A 17,486-nucleotide genomic window follows, 5' to 3' on the forward strand; every position below is an offset into this window, starting at 1 on the left:
GCAAATGGATAGAGCCTTAGGACCAGAGTCAGGAAGAATTAAATTCAAATCTGGCTTCAGACATTTGCTAGGCATGTCACCCTGGCTAAATCATTTTTTTATATTCATTTTCTTATATGTAAAATGAGCTGGAGAAGGAACTGAAAAACTACTTCTCTGTCTTTGTCAAGAAAGCTCTAAATGGGGTCATGAAGAGTCAGATAAGACTGAAATGACTAAACAATGACAATAAAAATTCAGTTCAGAATAATGTAGGATTTTCTAACAACTAAAGTTGTTAGGAGGTTTTCATATGAAGCAGCTAGTTCTCCAGAAAATTCTCTAAATTTTTAGAGAGACAGCATTGTTAATGGATAGAATATTGTGATTAAAGTTAAGAAAACCTGGATTCCAAACCTGACTCAGATAATTATTAGTTATGAGATTATGAAGAAGTCCCTTAACCTCTCTATAGTCAATTTTCTTAGCTGTAAATAAGGAGGGAGGGTTTTATCTAAAGACTTCTAAAGCCCCTTCTGAATTTAAATCTATGATTTTATGACATTGGATGACTACCCCTTAAAGACATGGTAGGAAGAATTATGAATTAGAGGAAAGATTGGATGAGAAAATCTCTTCCAAAGCTAGGATTGTATTTGGGATTTTTTTTTCTTTTTCTTGAAGCTCCTTCCTTTGTGTTTTCTGTGAGTACTTATGAATGACAGAATGCCTGGGTTCAAATTCTATTGTGCCACTTACATATCAATTACAAAATGTTAAATAAGTTTTAAACTCTCTGTACTTATTTATTAATCTTTAAAAGATGGTTGGATTAGATGAAATTTAAGTTTCTTTCAACTCTAATTCTAAAGCTCTGAGATCCCAAATGTCCAACCATCTTTAGTTTTGTATTATGGTTATAATGACTAATAGATATATTTGGATAAAGATAAAATATGTTTAGTTATTTTGTCTATCCCTATAACAATGTCCTCTGTTAGACTTTTCAAGTTAGTTTTTTCCCTGGAAAGAGTCAGTTGGAGTTTCCCCATTTTATTTTATTTTTTATTTTTATTTGGTCATTTCCAAACATTATTAATTGGAAACAAAGATCATTTTCTTTTCTTCCCTCCCCACCCTCCCACCACCTCTCCCATAACCCACACGCGATTCCACTGGGTATCACATGTGTCCTTGATTCAAACCCATTTCCATGTTGTTGGTATTTGCATTAGAGTGTCTTACTTTCCTCAGTCATATCCCCTCCAACTCTGTAGTCAAGCAGTTGCTTTTCATTGGTGTTTTTACTCCCACAGTTTATCTTCTGTTTGTGGATAGTGTTTTTTAGATCCCTGCAGATTGTTCAGGGACATTGCATTGCCACTATTGGAGAAGTCCATCACCTTTGATTGTACCACAATGTGTCAGTCTCTGTGTACAATGTTCTCCTGGTTCTGCTCCTTTCACTCTGCATCACGTCCTGGAGGTTGTTCCAGTCTCCATGGAATTCCTCCACTATATTATTCCTTTTAGCACAATAGTATTCCATTACCAACATATACCACAATTTGTTCAGCCATTCCCCAATTGAAGGGCATCCCCTCATTTTCCAATTTTGGACACCACAAAGAGTGAAGCTATGAATATTCTTGTACAAGTCTTTTTCCTTATTATCTCTTTGGGGTACAAGCCCAGCAGTGCTATGGCTGGATCAAAGGGCAGACAGTCTTTTATCGCCCTTTGGGCATAGTTCCAAATTGCCCTCCAGAATGGTTGGATCAATTCACAACTCCACCAGCAATGCTCCACCCTCTTACTTTCACCCTATGTGTATCTACCTTTCTCATATGTGTTTCTTGTAGACAGCATATAGTAGGGTTTTGGACTCTAATCCACTCTGCTATTCGCTTGCATTTTATGGGTGAGTTCATTCCATTCACATTCAGAGTTATTATTACTAGCTGGGTATTTCCCAGCATTTTGATTTCTGCTCCTTTTCCTGCATTTTCTTCTTTCACTATTTCCTTCTACAAAAATGTTTGCTTTTGAACAGTCCCCCTTGTTCCCACCCTTATTTTATTTCCCTTTCTACCCCCTCCCTATTTATCCCCCCCTTATTTTCCCTGTAGTCTTTCTAAAGTTAACCCCCCCCGCTCCCTCCCTCTCTTGTACTGCTTCCCTCCCCACCAGACCGTTTGTTACCCTTCTACTCCCCTATAAGGTGCAGATCTATTCTCTGCCCCCAATGGATTGGATTATTTTTCCCTCTTTGAGTCACTTTCAAAGCACGTAAAAGTTGAGTATTTCCTGTCTCCAACCTCTTTACCCTTCCAGTGTATTGATGTTCTCCCTCCCACCATGAGCTTCTTTATGACATATAAATTTAACCCCATTTGTTTCTTTTCCCATTTCTTTTAATATTAACCTACTTTTAAGCTCTAGTTATATATATATATATATGCATACTCATACGTATGTATTTTTGCATGCATATATCTATATACCTATTTATGTCTTGTCCTTTCATCCTATAGTTTGTTGCTGTTCCCTCTAAGTATACTTCTTTTTGCTGCCCAGGTAATAACAACAGTTTTTAAGAGTTACCAATGACCTCTTTTCTTATAGGGATACATATCATTTTAACTTATTGAATCTCTTAAAAAATTTTTTTTGTTTTTCTTTTTTCCCCTCTTTTTTAATTACCTTTTGATGATTCTCTTGAGTTCTGTGCTTGTACACCAAATTTTCTGTTCAGGTCTGGTCTTTTCTTTACGAATTCTTGAAATTCTTCTATTTTGTTAAATGACCATACTTTCTCCTGAAAGAATATAGTCAATTTTGCTGGATAATTGATTCTTGGTTGTAGACCTAGTTCCCTTGCTTTCCAGAATATCGTATTCCATGCCTTTCTTTTTTTTCAGTGTGGATGCAGCCAGATCCTGAGTTATCCTCACTGTGGTTCCTTGGTATTTGAATGTCTTCTTGGCAGCTTTTAATATCTTTTCTTTGGTCTGATAGTTCTTGAATTTAGCTATAACATTCCTGGGTGTTGTCAGTTGGGGATTAAGTACAGGAGGTGATCTGTGGATTCTATCAATCTCCACTTTTCCCTCTTGTTCAAGGATTTCGGGGCAGTTTTCTTTAATAATTTCCTGTAATATAATGTCCAGGCTTTTTCTTTTGTCATGGTCTTCTGGTAGGCCAATAATTCTTAAATTGTCTCTCCTTGAATGATTTAGTAAATTCTCTGTTTTGTGAATGAGATGCTTCACATTTTCCTCAATTTTTTCATTCTTTTGGTTTTGTTTTATAGTGTCCTGCTGCCTTGTGAGGTCACATGATACTAGTTGTTGTATTCTGGTTCTTAAAGACTGGATTTCATCCTTAGTTTTTTGGTCATCCTTTTCCTTTTGGTCAGATTTTCTTTGGAAGTCATCTTTCATCTTCACCTCATCTTTCATCTGCTTTGCCTCATCTTTCATCTCCTTTGCCTCATTTTCCAGCTGGTTGATTTTGGCTTTCAAGACACTATTTTCTGTTTCCAGATGACTTATCTTAGTTTTTAAGTTCTTTTCCCAATTGTCTTCAGCCTCTCTTAATTGTGTTTTGAATTGCATTTTGAGTTCTCCCAAAGCCTGTATCCAATTTGCTGGGATTTCTGATTTTTCCTTTGCTGATCCCTCCCCCTCTTTTTCATTCCCTCTTTGCTCATTACCTGTGCAGAAGCTGTCTATTGCAATTTCTTTCTTCTTTTTCTGTTGTTTGCTCGAGTTTACCCCTTCTTTGCTCCCCGTATTTAGCTCTGCTCTTGCTCCTCTCATTTTGTTTTGGTTTTGGGGCTGTCAGTCTCCCCTCTTGGAGCTTTGTCCAATCTCTTGGTACAGTCTCTAGGGAAGGAATATTAGCTTCCCTGTCCTCTGGGGGCTTTTGATTGGATTGAGTTCAAGTGGGTTGGGCTATATGTGGTATGAAGCTCTGAGGCTCTGAAGATTCCTGGAAGGCTGGGCTGCCCAGGCTCTCTCTCCAGTTCTCTCCAGCTGCTTCTCTGCTGTCGGCAAGTCCCCTTGCCTGCCTCCCTAAACTCTGAGGAGTTCTGATGGAATTAGGTTCAACTGGATTGGTCTGGATGTGCCCCGAGGCAACGGTGAGACTGGAGCCCTATGGAGGGACCCAGACACAGCCCCATCTCTCCCTGGCTTCCTCCCCACTGTCCAAGCTGGATGCTCAGAGCCCAGTGCCCTGATGCTCACAAGGTAGACCCTCCAAACCAGCACCTTTGCCGCTCAGAGGTTCCCACTGCTGCTGGGGGCTCAGCCCTCTGGGTTGTGGGGGAGGGGTCCTGGGACCTTCGCTCTGCCTTCCCCTTAGCCCTGATGTACCTTTTGATTTGAGTCCAGAAGGAGGGTTCCCCCCTTCTGTCCTGTTGTTCAGATTGAATTTCGGTGCCCTAGGAGCATTCAGTCTGTATCTGTAAGGAAGGGTCCTCCACGAGGTCTGAACTTTTGCTGCTTGCTAAACCGCCATCTTGACTCCACCCCAAGTTTCCCCATTTTAAAATGATGTTGTATCACACGATCTCTATTTCTTAATATCCTAATTTCCATGTCCCAATATTCTTTGAGACTCTAGAGTCACAAATACAACCAATCATTTAAAGCATTCAAGAGATTACTAAGGCAGGACAATTTAAGAACTGAGAGAAAGAAGATGATTAAGATATTTTTCCCCAAAGGAAGAAATAAATGATGATATAATCTTTGATTTTCTGATGTCTTGATAATTTGTTAATGTTGCATGAGTTAAATAAGATGATCTTCATAATTATTTAGATAATTAGCTTTCATGTTTATATGGAAATTATTTATGTCATTAGCCAAATTATAAACTCTATAAAGCATACAGGCATAATCTGAGTGCATTTTGTTCATAATATATGATAGATTAGACCTTTTGTGACAAAATGTTGAAATGAATAAAATAAAAATCTATTAAACATATTACATTCATGTTTCCAAAATTTTGGTGAGTAGGAAATTCCCATTACTATTAAAATATATTTTCTCTTTGAAAGCTGCTTAGAAGTAAGTAAATTAATGCTATCTACTGGTAGCAGGGGGAAACAATATTTTAGTTTAGCCTAAATCTCTTTTATTTATGTACTCATTAGCAAATGTAATTAGTAAAAAACAATCACTGATTGATTTGACTGACAGGAGTTGTTTATAGCCTCCCACAATGTGTCAGTAAAATTATTATAGGATGAGTTCAAATAAATATGGGTAATCATTTGTTAAAATGTCTAGTTAAGTTATTTATTAATATTACTTACAAGTGGACCAGGTGGGCCCTGGGGACCTTCCCCACCTTTCAGGCCAGGTGCACCCTAAAATAAAGTTAAATTGAACATAGATTATTAGAATATAAAAAAGGAAGGGGATTATGATTTATAAGGAAATGAAACTGTCAATTCAAAGAATTTTGTGGAGAAAATATGATTGTTTAGAATAAAATAATAAAAAATAAACACAAGATTTCATAATTTTGTAATCATATTTATGGGCAATTCATTTTTATTTAATTAAGAGCTAAGAAAATATCTCTGTATAAAAGTAAATTCTTATTCTTTATCTGTATGTTATTGTACCTGAGCTCCAGGAAGACCTCTTTCTCCTGGGAAACCACGAAGTCCTGCTGGTCCATCTTTCCCTGAGACACCTTGAGGACCAGGGTCACCCTATGAAGATTTTATAAATATTTAAGAATAGGGTACTAAATTGACAAATGTCATTAATAAGCCATGATTATCCCACTTTAATTAAATATTAAGTCTTGACTATGGCTAAAGATGAATATATGAATGGAAACTATACAGTGACCCCTCACCTATAAAGGAAGTTACATTACAGAGTCGGCGAAAATCCACGAAGTAGAGGCATTATATTTATATTTATTTTATTATTTATATATATTTTAAGGCTTTTAAAACCTTCCCATTCTCCTAGGAACCGTTTCCACACTCTTATGAACCTACAGTCACTGAGCCAATCAGTGCCCAGCATACAGAACACAGCTCTGTGGTTGGTCACATTTCATTCCATCAGTCAATAGTGTGCCATGATAAGTGTAAACACAGAATTAGATTTTTTTTTAAACAACAGAGTAATATATAGCCAATAGTGTGCCATGATATGTGTAAATAATTAAAAATTTTAATTAAATTAATTATTTAATTTTTTTATTTTAATTTTTTATTTTAATTAATCAAATGAATAATTAAATAATTAAATAATTGATATAATTAAAGTAATAAAATTACAAATTTTGTAAAAACCCATGAATCAGTGAAGCCATGATAAGTGAATGGCAGTATAGTGAGGGAAGATTGTATATATTAAAATAAAATGATACGTGCACCCTGTTAGATGCAAATATGAACAACTATGACAAATGGAATATAAGTTTAGAATAAACAATAGAGATTTTAATATTTTAATTTAATATTTATTTATATTATTATATAATAATATTAAATTTAATATTTAATATTGAAGTAAGGTAAAAAAATTTTAAAGCTGATTTACTATATATATATAATGGTATAAATCAGTATAACCAAATTTCTTTAGAATTATCTATATTTTAAATAAAGTATGTTCTTTAAAATATAACTATTACTTACTCAAAATATATGTATAACAAAATGTATATTATTGTAACTATTATTCCATTATTTATAGAAGCATTAAATAATGTGTAAATAGTTATAGCAGAACAACAGGTTGTCTAAAGCCTATTCACTTACTTAAAAACCTATTTATTACCTTTGCACCCTCTTTTCCAGCTGCACCAGGAAGTCCTTGCTCACCAGGAGGGCCTGGAGGTCCAGGATGACCTCTTTCACCTATTGGACCAGTTTCACCAGTTGGGCCCTGAATTAAAGAAAAATTCATTACAATGACTGCTTATACATAGCTAAGAAACAAATACAACAGATACTTCTTCCTTTTACTGTGAGTTTATGCCATGCCCTAAAAATCTCCTCCTGGAAACTCACAACAATTTTGTTCTTCCCATATTGAAAGCACATTCCATCCTTTTGACCTCCCTCTAAAAGAAAGGTTCCTCCCAGAACCCCCATTAATGAGGTCTCTCAGACCCCCTCATGTCATCATTCTTTTCTAGGCTACACTCTGGACTTCCTTAGCCATGGATTCTATGAGTATACCTTCCCACACTCCCATATGCCCCTTTAATTTCCTTGTATGTGTTGTTTTCTCCTTTTAGAACCTAAGTTCCTTGAGGTCCAGAACTTTCTGATTATATTTATATTCCCAGTGCTTCACACCACGCCTAAGGACCTAATAATATATGGTGTATATTATAACACATGAGTATTTGATAAATACTCATTGACTAGCATGCTTGAGTCCCTTAATAAAATTAATTTTAAGAGAATTAAGAGACTATGATTCTCAGTATTTGGTCACTACTAGAGGCTATCTCTGTGGTTCTCAGGTGCTAGAGAATAAACAAGATAAATTTTCCAACTTCTGCTTGACTGACATGGTGTTGATTTCCACATATTTCATCAATTTTTATTCAACCTAGTTTTACAGAAGATACTCAAAATCTTTGAAGATAAAATTTAGGATTTAACTTAAAGAGGTTTTAATTACATTGAGAAGTGAAAAGTAAAACAAATTTTAGTAAGGACAAACAAAGGTAGTATATGTCAAAGAATAAAAATGGCAATACAAATAAAAATGTGAAAGGATTCATCCTTTATAATAAATATATTGGGAAAATAAAATCAATGAAGAAGTATTTACTGACTGATTTGATTAACTACAAAATCCTGAGCATTGTATTTAAAGCTTTTCATTACCTGGTTCTAACCAGTTTACTGATTGACTGACTGACCTCTCTTTCTAGGTTTATTAAATCCCATTAATAATATCCCACTCTACACAATAGCCAAATAAGCATATTTGCTGTCCTCAGTATTACATCACTCATTCTTATACCCCTATAAAGACTTTACTCATGGCAAATACTCTTTCCTTACTTCTGTCTCAGATTCCTCAGCTTTATTCAAGACTGTGCTCAGGGGCAACTCTAGCAGTTCTTCCTTCTCAAAAAGTCAAATACATATTTACTTGTTTACATATTGGACCCACTCCCCACCACCAAGTTAAATATAAGCTTTTTATAATAGAACAGAGATTATTTTGCATTTTGTTCTCTCTCCCCCCATTACTTAGTAAAATATATTACAAATAGTAGATACTGTGTAATTTCTCATTTGGTGAAGTTGGATTAGGTGGGATTATGCTAAATAAATATATGTTAGATTAAATTCTTTTGAGTTTAATGCCAGCAACATGACATGGTAGCAAAAAACAAACAAACAAACAAAAAGGGGAAAAAAAACTACTTTGAGCATGTAGGTGGCACAATGTTTAGAGTTCTAGGCCTGAAGTTAGGAAGATTCATCTTCATGAGTTCAAATAAAATCTCAACACTTACTAGTTATATTACCCTGGGCAAGTCACTTAACTCTTTTTGCCTTACTTTCCTCATTTTTAAAATGACCTAGTAAAGACAATAGCAAATCACTTCATTATCTTTGCCAAGAAAACTCCAAATGGGGTCATGAAGAGTTAGATGTGACTTAAAACTAATAGAACAACAACAAAAATTCTGATGATAATACAATGTCTACAAAAAGGAAGCTACAGACCTTTGCTCTAGTTAGTTGCTATCTGCAAACAATTCTAGTACTCATATTTTAGGAGGGAAATTGAAAACCTGAAGACCGTCCAGAAAAGTTCGAGTGGATGAAACTTGAAATCATGACATGTAAGAAACTGATGTTTTGTTTGGAGAATTAGAGTGTAAAAAGTGTTTATCATTGTTGTCTTCAAATATATGAGGGGCCACTGTGTATGAAAAGATTTTGATTTGCTTTATTTCAGGATGCAGTATTACAAGGAATGGATAGATGTTACAGAGATATATATGTTGGCTCAATAAAAAACTCAATTTTCCCCCTTTCTTGGAAAACTATCCAACCTTATGCATCCAAAGCTGCCTCTGGGTTGCTATCAGTAAAGATTTTTTATGGAGAGGTTATTTTACCACTTAACTTGTCAAGTATATCATAGAGACAAATCTTATTCAGGAAGAGATTTAATTATTTGACCTTTGAGCTCTCTTCTGGTTCTCATAATCTATGGTTCTAATAGAGCAGAAGAAAATTTTGATTGGTTTAGAAATCATCAAAACACCATATTCATATCTAATGACAAAAAAGGAATATGAATATATTTCCAGGGGGAGAGAAAAAGACCTGACAATTTTCTTTATATTTTTAAAGGGTTATTCTTTCAAAGAAGTTTTATAGTTTTATGGTCTTGAAAGCAATAGCTGTCACAAAAATACAGGCAGAATTTGGGTCAGTTACAAATAACCTCTAACAATGTCCCAAAGTAGAATGCATTATTTAATGTGGCAACGAAAATATGGATGTTTGATTTAGAACAATTCTTAAGATTTCTACAAAACCTATTCTAGTATCCAATATGAATTTGTCTCTGAGAGCCAGGTTAGAAAAACTTTTCTAAACTATTGAGAATTTAAAAGAGCTAAGAGTATTTAAAGTAAGAGGATATGTTATTTTCTAACAACTTTGCTATCTATGCTAGAATCTGAAGAGTATTTCTTGGAGAAGTAACAAGCTATCTATACAAACCATTGTTTAGGACTTTTCTTTGGACATAGTCCATTGTTTAGGTCTTTTCTTTCCCTTTGCACACACTGGCTCTGTCAAGTTGTTCCCCTGCTTCCCAACTTCAGAAATGTTACAAGACTCAGTCAGAAGGACCTCTCTCTGGGATTTCCAGGGATCAGAAAGAACCCCCTAAACAACCCTTCTGATCTGTGACTTCCCTAAACCCAAACTAACAAGGACCCTTATTCCTTGAGGTGAATTCTGAGATCTGTGTCTGAGGAATCCTTAAACCAGGAAGATGGGATTTCCATTTGCTCAAGGCTACAAGAAATAAATAGCCAGCTGCATTCAGTTGCTGCAAATGCCACATTGAAAAATGTCAGGTCATTTAAGTGCCTCCAGAGAGTTGCTGCTTTGTGGTGGTACCATTTAATCAGCTTTCACTTAAACTTGTTATGGCAAGAGGAGGATGACCAGCTGTGCTCTAGCTCCACTTAGCATAAAACAAAAGAAAATAGATTCAAACTAAAGCAAGAAGAATTTCAGGACAAGACCATTCAGCAATAGAATGTGTTGATTAGTTATCTTGTGTAGTATTATTCTCTGAAAGTCTTTTAAAGACCAGGAAATACTCTCTGGTACCTGAGAAGTTCTAAATACAATTCTGCCTAAAGGCAAGGGTTTTAACTAAGTGACCCTTCCAACCTTAAGAAGTTTTAATTTTCTGATTTCAATAATTTATAATTTCATGAAAATGATACAATCTTTATTTCAATATCACATAATAGTGACAAATAAATTTGTTGAGTTGACTTAAATATTTCACCAAATTAAAAAGTTAGAAGGACTTCAGGAGTCATTTAGCCTGATACTAACCGAAAGCAAAAATGTCCTCCACAATATATCTACCAAGAGTCAGTTTAAAGATCTCCAATGAGAAGAAAGTCATGACTTCCCAAAGTAGTCCATTCCTCCATGTGACCAGCTCTGACTTTTTATGTAATTTTTCATTATTTCAAGCCTAAATTTGGCTCTGCAACTTCTGCTCATTACTCACAGTTCTATTCTCTGGAGCAAAGCAGAATAAATTTTTTCCACACAATACCTATCCTAGTAATAATTATGTCCTCTCATCCTCCTAAGTCTTCTCAATAAACTACAAGCATCTTAACCTCTTGCTAAATGCTACAGAGGTAACTAGGTGGCTCAGTGGATAGAGTGTGGAACTTGGACCTAAGAGAACCTGATTTCAAATCTGATCTCAGACATTTACTCCCAATGTGACTCTGGACAAAATACTTAGCATCTCTTTGCCTTAATCCATTGGAGAAGGAAATGACAAACTACTTCAGTATTTTTGCCAAGAAAACCCATTGGAGAGTATTGGAATGATAGGGTGCATGGTGTGAGGAAGAGTTGGACATTACTAAATCAGTGCTGGGGTTACAAAAGCAAAAGAAAAATATACCCTGCCCACAAGGAGTTTTCATTCTACCAGGAATGCTTAAATATGCCCAGTTCTAATATTTTTAGTTCATCAACTAATTCTCATATGTTATGAAACCAAGGCCTTTCAATGTCCTTGTTGAATATTTGAACACTTTCTAACTCAATGCATTTATAAGCATTATGACTCGTGCATAAATCCCTTAACTCCTATGTCCCATAAGCAGCAAAGTGGGATTTCTCTATTATTTTGCAAACTCTTGCAATCTGCTTTGAAAATCACAGATAATTTGCATATGCAGATATTTTATTTTTTAGTATCACAGTTTCTTGCATACATCTTGCTTTTCTTTCTGGTTTATTAATTCCAAAAGGGAAAGGGCACTCTCATCTTTGTGTCTTTTCTCATGTCTAGCTTAGTGATCTATATAAATAGGTACTTTTTGAATTGGTATATAGAAAGAAACAAGACCCCCAACTTCACTAATATAGAGAGCTCTGAGATGAGGAAATTCATTTTATCAGTAGTACCTGTTGGTACCTTGTCTAAAAATTATTTTTGTTCTTGTGAAGTTAGTTGTTTTAACCTATGTGCATGAATTTATATTTATTCATATAAAATTATATTTTACTTAATTTGATTGGATCAAATCTACAAGGGACCTTAGGAATCATCTAGTCTCATCCCTTCATTTTAGAGATAGGTTAACTGAAACTATAAAAGCTAAGTGACTTGTCCAAGGTAATAAAGATAAGTTTCAACCCAGGATTAAAACCAAGTCTGGACTCTAATCCTAGTGCTTTTTAACCTCAATAATACTAGCTCCCTTTGACAATACTATACTTTTTGAATATAATTGATTCATAATTGATACAGATGTCTCATTGGGGTGAAAATGAAGATCTTTGTTTCCATAAAAAGGGAATAGAAGGATATTCATTATTATAATAAATATAATTCCTATGAAATAGTTTTCTTGTTCTTCCATAAAGTCATGCCTGTATTTGAAATAAGCAAAAGGCTGGTCTCCCTAAAGCTCCAATAAATGCTAATAATTCAGTAAAAATGTATACTCAATAAAGGACACTTGCTGTTTTTTCTGCCTTGAAGAGAAGGAACAGAGGGGAGAACACATGCCTTTGACAACTTTAGAAGCTTTCAACTAGGCAGGAGAGGATATTAAAAAAAAGTTTGTGGTTTAGAAAGGTTTAGAGAAGTCACATGATGTTTATATTCTATTCTACTATGTTGTATTTCTCTTCTTAAAACATTTCAAATAAAAGGGAAAAGGTTTTATATTTCTTCTTTATGACATTCTCTCCAAAAGCAGATTTTGAAGTTGTTTGCCATAGGTCAAAAATAAGTCTTTATATTAGTAGTAATCTCAATAACATAATCTTTAGGAAGTATTTCTTTAATTAAAACTGATAAATAGCAATGGAGAACTCATTCAATGTAAGGAAATTCACATTTTCTTTCTACCATGTTTCAGCAAAAAGGAAATAAGAAAGTTGGATTCTGTTTTTCTCTCTTAAAGTTAATAGTGAGAAAGATGATACAGAACTCAGGCATAGAATGTTTATATTTTCAAATTCCATATCATATTACTGTGTCTGCACTGTTCAAATATATTTTTGTATTTTTAAACAGACAGACAAAAACACATACTAATCTACTTTTCTTCTTAGTCTCTTCAGCAGCTATTCATTCTGTAGCACTATTTCATTAGCAGGGTGAAATTTCAGCTTCAGGTATGATTACACAAATCCTTTGAACTCCAAGTCAATTACAGATCAAAATTTACCCCAGAGCATTCACAACTTTTCAGAAATAAATTTTAAAAAAGTTTCTGTTTTTAGCTGCTTCTTTTAGCTTGATGCATCTTATGGGCAAGTTTTTTTAACTCATCAATTTTCCATAAAGGTGCTAGTGAGGTGGTGTGAAGTTGAGGAAAAAGTAGAATTTATTTTCAATAATTCACATGCTAATTATTCATTCTTTGGACTTTTGGATTGCCTGGAATGTTGTGAACACACTTCCTGTCATCTAGCAATAAAAATTTACCCCTTCGGTGCTCAGAGAATCAAAGCTGAATGTCATTTTAAAAATTAAACAAAGATAAATCAATTGGGGTGGGAGAAAATAAAATGTATTACAAACATGAAATCCTCACTTCAATATGGAAATCAAAAGAGTATAACTGAGCAATTGCAAGTCAGGAAAACCAGGATTCAACTTGCCTTTAATGTTAAATAACAAGGTGAACATGGGCTAATCATTTAGTTTCCTATGACCCTCAGGAAACTGAAATAGTAAATTGTAAACAAGTTGCTGATATGCATTCCTGGAGAGAATGTCTACAGTGAAATTTCCCTAACCATATGAAATTACATGTCTGGACTAAAGAAATGAGAGTATATAGATTCATCATATAATCTCATGTCGATGTTCAGTATTCTCAAGTCAGGTTCAACTCTTTATGGCTTCATTTGGGCTTGGTAAAGATATTGGAGTGGTTTATCATTTCATTCTCCAGATCATTTTATAGATGAGGAAACTGTCCCAGAATTACATAGATAGTAAGAATCTGAGGCCAGATTTGTTCTTGCTCTATCCACTGCAACACCTAGCTACTACACAACCTCACAGCTGATCCCAGAAATCATCTGAAAAAGAGATCTTTTACTACAACATACCCAACAAGGGGTCATTTAGTATTTGCTTGAAGAAGTTAAGTAAAAGGGGCTCACTACTTTCCAAGGCATATCATTTCCCCCTATAAACAGCTCTAATTCTTAAGATTTTTTTCCCCTGTGAATGATTTAGCATAGCCTTATAAGGGAGTTCTTCACTAATCAAAACTTCTTGATTGAAGCCACAATATAATGAATTCAGTCCTATGGTATAAAAGTGGTATAGTTCAGTCTTAGGGTACACTTGATTTTGGGGTTATCTGATATTTTTCATTATCCAAGTTGGTCTTTCCCACCACTAAAAATTGACTGCATTATTAAGTCAATACTTAGATGAATTTATGAAAATCAACTTACATATACACAAACTGAAATAACCAAAATTAATCTTATAGATTTATAATATCCTCAAGAAGTATCATCATAATCAGAGAAATTAAAAGTATGAAGTGTTAGAAAATCCTAAAATCTTGAATGGTATAATGTAAAATGACTTACCTGTGGTCCAACAACGCCACCTGGTCCAGGAGGACCTGTTTTGCCTTGAAATCCCTAAGGAATGAAACATGACATTTATTAGCTATATGTTATTAAAAAGTATAATTAAGAAGGACATTAGGCAATGGGATGGCTCAGTTGAAAAGAAAGTTGTTTTTCAAGAATATACTCTCTCTAGCTATAAAAGTTTTCATATTCATCATTTTTATGGATGCTTAAAATTGAAATATTGAATCTATCAAAGGACTTTCCAACCTCTATCTTTTGCTGACTATAATTATCAGTGATTTTTCCCCTCAAAAAGATTCATTAGATTGTGCTAATAGCATAAGTTAGCTAAGGTTTTAATTTGATCAAAGGACTTTTCTCTTAAATTGACTAGGGAAATATGGCTGGGAAAACAGAATGAAGAGAGGTAGTCATGAGTAGGGAAAATAAAGTAACAAATTTCGAAAAGATGTGTGGAAATATATTTTGTGAATAGCTAAAATGTCTAATCTAGAATAAGAATAAAGTAAGAAGGTGGGATATATGAAGAGTAATTTAATAACAAATAAACGTTATGATAAGGCCTGTAGGAGTGAGCTATTTTAGAACTAAGCTTATAATAAAGCCACAAAATGTAGAATTCCCACATGTGGGATTTGTCATCCACATAAATGATTTAGATATTCTTCGAATTGTTTACTGTTCTGAATCACCAGGAGACAATTTTCTTGGTATTAATGTAATTCTTTTTACTATCTCTTCCATACCCAGCACAATTGTATCCCAACAGTCTGATATAATGGAACAAGTAATTAAAAGAGGCTTATAAAAAAAGAATAGTTATTAGCAGGATGTGATACTATTTCAGCATTAAATTGAAACACTTAACTTTATAAGCTTAAATGAACAATGGGAAAGAAGAGGAAAGTGGTAAATAAGGAGAGAAAGGAGAGATAGAAAAAGAGATAGAAGGATCAAGGATAGGGAATAGGAGATCAAGATAAAATGAAGAAGGGAGTTGGAAAAGGCACACCTTGGAAGTGATGCAGCCATGAGAATATAATGTAGTCAAATATGATATATAAGCTTAGCACAGTGCTTGAACATAACATAGCTTGTGTTTTTTATTACTCATTTATTTGGTCTATAAGACTATTATGAATGGAAATTATTTTTGCTTGACCCATAGTAGATGGTTAATCAGTGTTTACTGACTGACTTCTGATTATCATTTAAAGGAAATAATTTTAAAAATCTTATTAGAGTTTACCCAAGACCAATTAAATGAAATTTGTATAACCTTCTCAAAAATGTAGCTGAAGGGTATAATATTGATGGAAGAAATGAAATTACAAATAAAGCATGTAATCAGGGAGGGTCTACTTTTGTATCATGAACTTTTAGATGAAAAACTATAAATATAGCCTTTGTTTTATATGAATATATTATATAAACAATTTAATCATATCTTGATCAGAATATTTTATTGGCTATAGAATTGGTCATGGAGAGTCAAGAACATCTTGATTAATGTCCTACCTCCAAAATATACTAGCTTTGTGATTCTAGGCGCATAATTTCACAATGCTCCAAAATAACTTTATAAGAGAATATATTGCTCAGCAAGTGTCTAATTAAAATAGTAGAAAGAGTCTTACCTAGGAATTCCTTATACCAAGGAAATTTTAATTATGGAATATATCTGTCACTCAACAAGTTAATCAATCTATATATCTAGATACATATTGTGCATAGATGATCCTATATATGTATGTGCATACACAAATTATATATATATATATATATATATATATATTACAGCTGTATCTAATGGTATTAGTTTCTGTTATTTTATATCTTCCAATACTAATATAAATCTATTTCTGGGGAAGAAAGAATAGGCCTATGACATTTTTGCATTTTTGTTTCAGTTTTTTAGCATTATGGAAAGATATATTAATTGATTCACTAAATTTTCACTTTTCTGCTAGTTTGGCATTAAATCACATAAACTATCCAAATAATTGATTTTTAGACCCTTGTATCTTTAATGCATAAAGAGTTGATCCAGGTTTGTAAAAGAGTAATTTAAGCTGATTCTTGTCTTGAATTTCATTAGTGTCATTATCCCAAGGTGATTTCCCAAGAGTAAAAGAATAACTTTTAGGATCAGTTACACCACTGATTAATTATATACAAGAAATATCCCATAAATGCAAAGGATAGAAGCAGAACAATCAGAGTCCAATTTTTTCTTTTTTACATATCTACATCTATGCTGAGAAATTCTAAAATAATATATCAAGGTTATAGGATTTTCAACTGCTGTGGGCCTTAAGAAATTTTTTTATTCAATCCCCTTGATTTACAGATGAAAAAACATGAGGATCAAATAAAAAAGGAGATTTCTTCGATGGAAATAGCCACTAAGTAGCAAAGTCAGCATTCGAATTTATGTCCCTTAACTTCAGTCATTGTATTTTCCTCTACACCATGTCCACTTCCTCTGATATTTCCAAACCAAACAAAAATTTAGGTTAATTAAAATCACACAATGTTTCTTGGTTTATCTTTTTGGGGGGGGATTGGGGGTATAGTTTCCAGTGAACTTACTCTGAAATTTGGATTAAACATCCATATTGTATTTAAATGCTATTAAGTTTAAATTAACTTTCAAGTTAAAATTCTTTGTTGTGAATTCTTCTAAACTGTCTCTGATTACTCTCAGAAAGAACTGAGAAGACTGGTTTGCAGAGTATTAAGGAGGTTCAAAAAGAATTTAAAGTCAAAATCTACCATATGGCTAGTGACATACCAAGGTCCCCTACATCTCTTAGGAAAGCTTCATGTGTAATTCATTAAATTTGGCCCAAGGTGACATCAAAAATAACGTTCATATGAACTTGTATAGTTCATAGAGTTGTAGATATTTTGAAGAATACAAAACATGACAAGAAAACTATAAATGGATGACAGATTTTAAAGTAGATTTCAAAAGTCTAGCAAAAGTAAAAACCAATTAGATACATTAATGTACAGTAAAAAATTGTTGTAATATATATGCAAAAAATGTCTAATTCCATAGTTACTATTCAGTTAATAATGCAACCAGTTATAAGTTCTTTTCAATGATTATATCCTTTAAATGAAT

The 17,486-nt window shown here is 33.7% G+C and overlaps 1 protein-coding gene across 2 annotated transcripts in view; it reads right to left on the reverse strand.

Moving 5' to 3' along the window:
- Nucleotides 1-17,486, reverse strand: part of COL11A1 (collagen type XI alpha 1 chain) — a 298,622-nt gene that overhangs the window by 95,100 nt on the left and 186,036 nt on the right. For both annotated transcript variants that reach the window (XM_001372197.4, XM_001372220.4), the window contains exons 38-41: nt 14,348-14,401; nt 6,801-6,908; nt 5,624-5,713; nt 5,309-5,362 (exon numbers count right to left, since the gene is read on the reverse strand). In XM_001372197.4, coding sequence (XP_001372234.1) covers nt 5,309-5,362; nt 5,624-5,713; nt 6,801-6,908; nt 14,348-14,401 — 306 coding nt within the window. The remainder of the gene's footprint in view (nt 1-5,308; nt 5,363-5,623; nt 5,714-6,800; nt 6,909-14,347; nt 14,402-17,486) is intronic.

This window comes from Monodelphis domestica, chromosome 2 (genome assembly GCF_027887165.1).
Source record: "Monodelphis domestica isolate mMonDom1 chromosome 2, mMonDom1.pri, whole genome shotgun sequence".
In the NCBI taxonomy this organism is placed as follows: Eukaryota; Metazoa; Chordata; class Mammalia; order Didelphimorphia; family Didelphidae; genus Monodelphis; species Monodelphis domestica.